The 9,769-nt window shown below is 41.3% G+C and overlaps 1 protein-coding gene across 2 annotated transcripts in view; it reads left to right on the top strand.

The window, feature by feature from the left end:
• The window catches only part of KANSL1L (KAT8 regulatory NSL complex subunit 1 like), a 92,658-nt gene that overhangs the window by 21,846 nt on the left and 61,043 nt on the right, over nt 1–9,769 (top strand). For both annotated transcript variants that reach the window (XM_029910488.1, XM_029910487.1), the window contains exon 2: nt 5,372–5,513. In XM_029910488.1, the coding sequence (XP_029766348.1) occupies nt 5,372–5,513 (142 nt within the window). The remainder of the gene's footprint in view (nt 1–5,371; nt 5,514–9,769) is intronic.

Genomic DNA, 9,769 nt, shown 5'->3' with positions numbered 1-9,769 from the left:
TGGACGTGAACAACACATCTCGAAGAACAACAGTTACGAAAAGGTAGGTAACCGTTTTTTCTGTCCCTCTCTAGCCACCTCCCTAATTAAAGGATAGGAAGAGTGGGGATAGCGCAGGACAGAATGGAAGCTACCCGGAGAGGAGAGGGTAAGCTGAGTCACCTCTGAGTCCTGAAAAAGGAGCCTACATTTTTTTGTATAGGTATTTAAGTTTTAATTTTTGAATCTGAGGTGATCTCATACAAACTGGGAGTGGATGATATTACCCTAAAGGTGAAAAAATTAAGCAGGCAAAAAATTGTGATAGTTAAGCGAGTGTTCTGATTTTTGAAGTCTGATCTATGATTTTTGTAGAGTGGAGGTTGCTCTTACTGCTTTCTGATAACACTGGTGTGGGCACATTAAAGCTTGTGCCTCCTTCTGTTTTATAGGAAGCTTCCATTCATTGTCCACTAACTCTCTCCCCACAAATGCATGTACCAGTCTGGGCACGCTGTTTATCCTCACCAGTACCTTCCTCCCTGATGAGGCTCTAGTCCCCACAGTTTTCAGGGCATAGGTGTTTGGGGCAGGTGGATATAGGTCATCACATACTGCCCCTTGAAAATGCATGGCCCAGTCTAATGTCTGCTCAGCTGTCTCCAAATTTGGACCAGCCCTGCAAAACCTGATCCTGTGTTCCTTCTGTCCCTTAAATTCTCCTTGATTTGCTTGTCCGTTACTCCTACTTAAGACCTGTTTTTCAAACTATATTTGCAGAAGCAGGAAACCTCTCAGAATAAAATATACGTGCATAGCATGAGGCTGCTTTTTACTTCAGTTAGCAGTTCCCCTCTCCATACAGTTCAGTTACCTTTTAGGTTTCTTGGCACTGCTGAATTCTAGATAATGCTGAAACATATTTCCCAGCTGACTGATGAATGGTAGCATTTGTAAAATAATTTTTTTTTAAGAAAGATTCTTGCTGGCTTCAACTCAATATTTTAAAATATAATTGCAAATACTTTCCACACTCACATTCAGTTTTTTGTTTTCTTTGTTTTTTTTCCTTTGTGGGTGCTGGGATGCAGAGGGTTTGGGGATGGGGAGGAAGGATAGCCTTACTGTTCATGCATTTGTCCTATCAACAGCTTTTGGACTAAAGTCTGTCCTTCCAGTCAAGGAAGGCTGGGTGTGACTTGTAGTGGTAATAATACATTTATTTTGGTTTCATTTAGTGCCAATCTAGGCTCAGGCTGCCTTTACTGGCCTCGGGAATGAATTTCTTCTTGGACTTGTAATGCACTGCCCCTACACCGCCAGCCTCAAGTTCCTTCTAATTATAGATTTGATTATACTCTGACTTCTTGAATTTGTCTGAGCTTTTTGTGGTTTGGTTTTTCTTCTGTATTTATTTGTTGTTTTCTTCCATGCAAGTCACATAGGATTGACCTGCTGCAATTTAACCAACACAGTAGGAATTCAAAACAGTATTTCAGATGGAAAAACAGCTTCTTTGAAATAGTCCCATCATGTCAGGGGATGGGGAACCGCGGCCAATGGGAGCTGCTGGGGGCGGTGCCTGAAGCAACAGCCACACCCCCCCTGTGCCCCTCCTTCCCCAGGTTCTGTCCGCTTCCCGGAGCGGTGCGGGGGCAGGGCAGGGCAGGCAGGCAGGCAGGGAGCCTGCCCTGCCCCCGGTGCGCGTCGGGCCGGAGCCACTCTTGGTAAACGCTGGGGGAGGGCAGGGGGGCCCCACGGGCCACGGGGAACTCGCGGGCCGCAGAAAATAACCCCTGCCCACGGGCCGCGTGTTTGAGACCCCTGGGCTAGATGGACCTTTTGTCTGAGCCAGTATGGCCGTTCTTATGTTGGCTTAATCATTTTAACACATTTAAAAAATATAATTTACTCTCTGTTTCAGCATTGGCAATAGTAATGTTTCACCTTTCTAGCATACTGAAAAATGGAGAATCCTGAAAATGTAGCATTGCTAATGGTCTGGGGTTGTACAGAGGAAAACACACTTGGTATTGCTGTCTATAAGTATATGAGGATAGGGCCAAATTCTCATTGCCAGCACAGAAACTGAGTAAACAGGCTTTGTAGTGAGGACATATACAGAAAATATCTGTGTCCTTTCTTGTCCCTTTCCCAATGTAGAACTAGAGCATGGGGCTTCTACTCTGTAACATCTACTATAATCTCCTGGTTTATAGTAGTAGCTTCGTACCCCCTTCATGGAGCTTTGTTCTGTGGATCTGTATAGTTATTGGTCCCACTGGCCCTGCCTTGAGAGAGCTTCTCCCCGCTCATGCACATGTACAGTCAGAGGGCAGAGTTCAGAGGTATTCATAGGAGTGCAGAGTCCCTCTGCATGGTCTTATTACAGCCTTCCCTCCCTGTAGTTTCACTGTAAGTATGATCCTCTACTTGCCACTTTATTGGGATGACTTAATATATTAGCTGTACACTATACAGAATGATCTAGTACTCCGTCCTCACTATTATTTTATCCCATTCACTTTTGTCCTTTTGTTCACAAAAGGAATACGTGGATAAATTATGTGTGTTCTACTTGTATCCATCATAAGTAGGCTTCACAGAATTCCATTTTGTATTTTTTATCATTTCAGTAGATATCAGTGTTTATTTTTAAGCATTGTTTCTATTTTTATCAATTTCAGTTTTCACAGTTGGGCAAAATTATGCATCTTAAGCGTGTTTTTTTTCCCCCTCTTAAATTTTCACCGTTGTGGCAATCCTGATATCCAGTGGCCTACTCTAACCACTGGAAACACTTCCTTTCAGGGTGACCTAAGGGCATATATACTATAGTCTAATTTAATAGCGTTATGAAAACTTAAATGAATACAGTGTATGTTTACAGTTAAATTATTCTAAGACGTGTGGCAAATTGCTGGCACTACTATGATGGGTCTCGTGCTTTCTCTTCTTGGGGGGGGGGGTTCAGGGCGCCATTTCTTGCCCCTGAACTGGAATATTAACTGCCCAACTAGTGTCCTAGAGGAGGGGAGTGGAGAGGGAGGGACCCGGACCCGGGCCCGCCCTCTACTCCGGGTCCCAGCCCATGGGCCCTAGGGATAGTGGTAAACCACTTGAACTAGCGGTTCCTTCCCCTGGGCTACTTCCCTCTCCTGCCCTTCAGCTTGTGGGCGGGGGGAGGACTTCCTGCCCTCCCTCTACACAAGCCAGGTGCCCCTTTACCTAGGGTCTTGGTCTTTTTAGCCCACCGCAGCACTTCTCCAAACTTTCCTCTGCTTCCCTCCAAACTGCTCTAACACCAATCCACTCTGTTTCTACTCCTTCAAACTGCTCTCTGCTTCAACACCAATCTTCTCTGCTCCAACTCCTTCCCCTGTCTGATTGAAGCAGGGGTTTTTTATCAGGTGTCTGACTTCAGGTGCTCTAATTGGCTTCAGGTGCTCTAATTAATCTATAGCAAACTTTCTTCCCTCTACAGGGAATAAGGCTCCCTTCTAACCCTTTCCTGCTGCCCTCTGGCCATGCTGTATCACGGGCCAAAGTCTGCTCTCAGATGTGGGCATGCAACTCACATTGACTTTAGAGGGAATGATAAATACATACTTGATGGCAGAATTGGCTGTGAATACAGTTAGTCCAAGATCTGATACTGCAAAATAATAACAATAAAATGCCTTTTTTTTTTTGCATGTGAAGGATAAGGGTACAGATACTCCACTACTGATAATGACCTGTTTTCATCAAATAATGTATTTCATAGTTTAACAAGCTCTTTCTTTATCCATTGTAGTTTGGTATCTGAGCATGGATATCTTTACTGGCACGCTGTCTTCATACCATATAAGTGACATAAGACTAGCTCATTCTTCCTCTTTCCACCTGTGTAGGCAATTCCTCTTGTGTTTAGTGTTGTTGATCTTGGTGAAGAGGGTTTTTCCAAGTTCTGTGCACTAAACAGGATTTGAATCAGATAGTGTCTCACCTTGATAGTACAAACAGGTTACAGATCTTCAGTACACAGGCTGGAATTCTCCTCCAGCCCGGATCACCTCCCCAGTTCAAAGTCTTTGTCCTCCAAACATGTTTCCAGGTGTTGAGTTGTGGGGGGAGTGAAGCCAAGTGGTGGTGATACTTCCTCTCTTTTATAGTTTCTTCCAGCTTCCTGGAAAGAACCTTTGCTATGATGTGGGTCAAGCAGCCTTCATTGTCTATGTGCTATCACTGAGAAGTCTCCATATACAGTTTCTGGGATAGTCCTGGGGAGTGTGGATTCCCTTTAGTGGACCATCAGCATATCTTGCTCCTCCATTGTTATACCTAAAAGGCTGGTTGTGGGTGTTACCAACCTTCTGACATATTTCATTAATGCACATACAGCAAAACATCATAACTTCACATACAATGATAGCACACACAATCCAACAGGATATTAATGTTCAGCAGATCAAGACTTTTAAAATGATACATCACAAGGCATACTTCGTACAAAACATATCATAATTATATGACAATGGTGAATATGGGGGTTCCAGGGTGTTGCTTTGAGGCACAGAGTACCACAGAAGTTACATGTTGAAATACTGCTTTTTGTGACCCTGCGACTCAAATACATTTGAATGTTAAAATAACTCTTTGCGGGGTGAAGTACCATATGCGATCTATTTACTTAATAGGCACATTGACCAAAATTCATTGACACCAGGGATGAACTTGACTTAATAATATCAAGAGGTCTGTTTAGAACTCTACTAGTCATTACAGAAAATAAACGGATACGTATCACATTGTACAAAGTAGGTAATTTAACAGTCCTGGAGAGGAATTTCTTAAAACATAACACTTGAATCACACAAATCTGTAATTGTGCTCATAAAATTGGTTAAAAAAATAAAATAAACCTAACCTACTGTACAGTTACAGCTTTGAGTAGCATGGCATATATAATTGCTAACTGTTGAGTCGTGCCTTATCAGAATAGAATTGTCAGTGAGATGACATCTATGGAGGCTTGTGGAAGTCATCAGTATGACTTGACAGAAATAGAAGTGGTTTGGGTTTTGCTAGTAGATTTATTGGAATTCTTTTAAAATCTGTAACTTGCTTTAACTGATCTAGTTCAGTAGTTCCTCTTGCTTTTGGAATATATAAGAGAAAAACAGCTTTGTATAGGAAAGCTGCAATATCTGTTGAATGATGAATATAACGTTGGGTGCAATGAACTTGTACCAGTTCTTAATTAAGGAAATGAGATGCTGATGTTGTATTGTGTTAACCTAATTAGATGTCCTCTGAAGGCAAGTGAGATGCTTGCAGCAGTTGAAAGTGCATTTGTTAAAATGTGCTTGTCTTTATTCTTGGACTAACCAGTATTTCATCTTCTTCACAGCAACTATAGTTCTGAATGGAAGTGGCTTGTAGACCGAGCTAAAGTTGGCTGCCGTTGGACATGGCTTCAAGCCCAGATTTCAGAGCTAGAATACAAAATCCAACAACTAACTGACCTTCACAGGCAGATACGAGCCACCAAGGTATTGTCTCTGTGCTCATAAGTGGGCTCTTCAAATAATCCATGTACAGTGTCTCCAGTAATTTTTTTTTTTAACAGTTCTGGTATCCAAGCAAAGTATTGCAAAGAATTACAAAGGTTAATGAGAAGATGTCAGAAACAAGAAGCATGGTGATCTAGAGGGCATGAGCACAGGGTTGGGAGTCAGGGACTCCTGAGTTCCAATCCCTGCTCTGTCACTGATTCACTGTGGCTTTAGGAAAGGGACTTTAGTTTCCCTATCTATAAAAAAGAAACAGTAATTTTTCGTGCCTACTATATAAAAATATTTTGGGGACTAATAAGTTAATGTTTTTACAGTACAGTGCTTTGAATATGTCAAATGCTAATTATAATTAAAATTACAGTATGATATCAACTGTTTTGTTTGCACAGGTTTGAAATAAAAAGTAAGGAAGTCAAGATTGCTAAACTCTGATAATGTTTTAGGAATGTTATGCTAAATCACGCTATTCTTAGCACTTCAGTTCTGTAGGCCAGCCAACTCATTCCCTGCATAGGAAGCCAAAAACTCGTCAAGTTCCTGCTCACTAATTGTTCCTGTTGTAGGGGTGGTGGTGGAAATAGTTTCTAGGGCTTGCTTTGCCCCTCTCCCTCTGTGGAACTATCAAGGAGGTCCACCCATGGAACTCTTGAAATCCATGTAGTGCCTATATGTATGTCCTCTGTCTCTGCACCCCTTCACACCCCACACCTATCAGCATGACTGGGGGGGGGGTTGGAAAGAAATATGCAACATGGCAGTGACTAAGAGCCAGTATTCTTAATCATGTATTTCCTTAGTGGTAGGAGGTATGTGTCCCAACCCCATCCCTTCTGAGAGGATAATGCTGCAGAAGTGATACTTCCTCCCTCACATCTGGGTCAGTCTCCTCAGATTGGAATTTCTCTCTGCTTCTGCAAGTGGATGGGGATGATTTGGCCCTATATTTTTAATCACATCCTTTGCAATTTTTCATCCCCTTTTATCAACAGTGTTGTTCAGTCTTTGGCTTTATATTACTTAGTGAATGTCGATATCTGTTTGCTTTGCCGTTTAGATTGTTTATCCTGTTTCAGTTTTTAAAATAATTGGGGATTTGATTTGTATAGTTTGAATATTGTACCAAGGCAGTAGCTATGAAAAGGCATGAAAGCTGATTGACTAACTCTTTCTTTTCGGTCTCTTGGCTGGCAGGTAGTACACTTAGCGCACAAATTCTAATGCTAAATTTTTAATTCTAAATTTTATGATTTGGGATTTTTTTAATATGAAACAAATGTGAGTTTACAATGTTTTGGGGAGGTGAAACATCTAGTTTGAACACTAAACTAGAGTGGTATGGGGGGAGATCCCACTCTGTTGGCATCCAGGGGTACCAGGTGAGAGCAATCCCTCTTCCCTACCCATATGGATTCAGAGGAGGAAGAGCAGGGCTCTAGGGAGCCGAGAGACTCTTCTCATTGGAAAACAGTCACCCATAAAAAGTCATTGGAAAACCAAAAACTGCTCTGTTGCCAAAACTAAATGCTTTGGTTTTCAGGTTCTCGGTTTTTTGGGGGGGGCGGGGGTTGACCAACAAAAAAAACATATTTCTTTTTTATTGTATTTTTCTGTGGCAACTCTCACTTCCATTTTCCAACCATTTCTGCTTACAGTCCCCCTGGCTACAGGCCAGCCTCCTCTCCTTATCCTCCCACCTTCTCTCCATTCCTCTTCCCCTTTCCTTTTTGTTTCTCCCAACCCCTAACCCTCCCCTGTTAATGTCTCTCATCCCTTCCTTTTTTAAAGTCTCTTGTTTCTGTTAACTCCTTTCCTTTCTTCTTTCCCCTCTCCCACTCCAGTTGTGCAATATATTAATTAAAAAAACTCCAATGAAAAACAGTTTTTAAAAAATGGACTTTTGCCTGCATCATGTGGCTTGTGTGTTCTTTCCCTTTCTTCTTCTCTTTTTGAATGTTGTGTTTAGATTGTAAATTCTTCAGGGCAGGGACTGTGTGTCTTCCTTTTTGTTTGTAGAGTATCTACTATAACTGAATCGTGCTTTGTGCCTTTTTGAGTACCACACAAAACAAGTAATAAATAAGCTGCATACTAGAAAATCAAGGGAAGATTGCCATAGCAAATATCAAAGTAGGCTCGAACTACGTATTTTTCTCTTGTTCTAAAAGTCTTTTGTTGATGTGAATGGCAAAGAGACATGATTACTTTACAAAATGCAACAAAAAGGATTTGAATTTTCTTTTTCCTCCACCCTGAACCAAGGTCTGTGACTGTCAGCTTGCATTAGAGAGATTCAAGGCTGGCAGATCCTTCCTTTTGACCTAAGAGAAGGATTAGAAGAAACTGGATTTCTCTGGTCACAAGGCCTAGTTTTCAGCTGCTCTGGCTGTGGGGACCTCAAATTATCATATATGATAATGGTAAAGTACACTTATGTTTGGGATAAGCGTTAGTCACACCTGGACCATCGCCTGATAATTAGCACAGAGAAACCAGAACCAGCCTGATGGAGGGCCAGTATGTCTGCAAACATTTCCATTCAGTGGACATGTAGGTCATGTGGGGAGGGATAGCTCAGTGGTTTGAGCATTGGCCTGCTAAACCCAGGGTTGTGAGTTCAATCTTGAGGGGGCCATTTAGGGATCTGGGGCAAAAATCTGTCAGGGACGGTACTTGGTCCTGCTGTGAAGGCAGGGGACTGGACTCGACTCAGTGACCTTCAAGGTCCCTTCCAGTTCTATGAGATGGGTATATCTTCATATAATTACCACACCTAGGTTCACTGCAGCAGTTCTTCCGTTTTTAACTTTGCTCTTGGGTACACAACTTGCTGTTTAGTTTGAACAATACTATCGATCTATACCTATCTCATAGAACTTGAAGAGACCCTGAAAGGTCAATGGAGAGATTCAAGAAGACAAGGGCATCTCCATGTTGCTTATGTCCCTCCCAGTTTTCCTTCTAAAAAAAAAAAATCCTTATTCTAGATTCTAGGGCTAGTTGCCACTGAGGCAGGACTCAAGGTGTCATTGTGATGTTGGGGAGGACCATCCAATAAAATCACAAACATGGAAGCATCACAGGAGCCTCAGCAAAGGCAGAGACCATCTTCCTATTGGGTATTAGAAGCTATAGAGGCTTCTTGATTGAGTTCCACATCATACCGTTCCTTCTTCCTCCATAACTTTTAAGTGAGCACACTCATTAGAAATCAAAACATGAGAAGATGAAGTGGGAAGATCCCATCCTTTCATCACTGAATAGTAGCTCTGATTTATATCTGGATAGCTCTAAGTACCAGATTTACGCTCCCAGCTAATGCCACCAAATTCCAAGTTTCTGTACGCTTTGCTAAATGGAGAAGAAACATGTACGTTCAGGCTAATGGCAGTTTAGCATGACCAGTTGAGGAAATAGGTTTGGTTGTCTCAAAGCTCTGTTTTGGTTATTGTTTTATTTTACTATATGCAATAATGTCTCTGACTTTGCAGTTTCTTATTTTAGGAAACTGATTTCAATGCTTTTTACACTTTATTTTTGTAATATTTCTTGTGGAGAACAAAGTAAAGTGTTTTTTTTTGTTTGTTTTTTTTAAAACATCTGGTGTTCATTACTATGAAAGGCGATATTTATCTTTTTAAACTATTTATACTCCAGATGAGATACCGCAAAAATACATTGAGGCTGATATCTTATTCCTGCAGATGGCCTTGAAGAACAATGGGATTCATAGAAAAATACTTTATATAGGATTGTTGCCTCCATAAATACAAAACCAAGAAAATGCATAACTCAAAAAAACCCACCAATTTATCTTGAATTATGATGAAAGACTGTTTGTGTTGTTTCATGCTTTGATAGATTAGGGAGAGAAACCTTGACATTTTGCGTGGGTGGCAGCAGTGGGTGGGGGAGGGGGAAGGGAACATTTTAAAGACTTGCAGAGTAAACCTCTGAGCTGTAAAGATGTTAACTAACTTGGAAATCAAAGGCTGGTGGTTTTTTTTTCTACAAAGAGGAAATCATCGTAAAACTTCAGGCAAAGGATCACATACTTGATATAATCAAGTATGGATTTCTAATTTGAATTTTGGCACAGGCTCTGAAGCAGTCCTATGACACATTGTAGATTTAGCGCTGCTAAGGAAAAAAATGAATGTTACAGCTTTACTATCACTTAAATTCATTAAGTAGTATTTACATATTGTATGTACTGGGCATACTCAAAACTGTTC

This window comes from Terrapene carolina, unplaced genomic scaffold (genome assembly GCF_002925995.2).
Source record: "Terrapene carolina triunguis isolate 2854851 unplaced genomic scaffold, T_m_triunguis-2.0 Scaffold62, whole genome shotgun sequence".
Lineage (NCBI taxonomy): Eukaryota > Metazoa > Chordata > Testudines > Emydidae > Terrapene > Terrapene triunguis.
The sequence above is the reverse complement of the archived record's forward strand: the minus strand, read 5'-3'. Positions and strand labels throughout refer to the sequence as shown.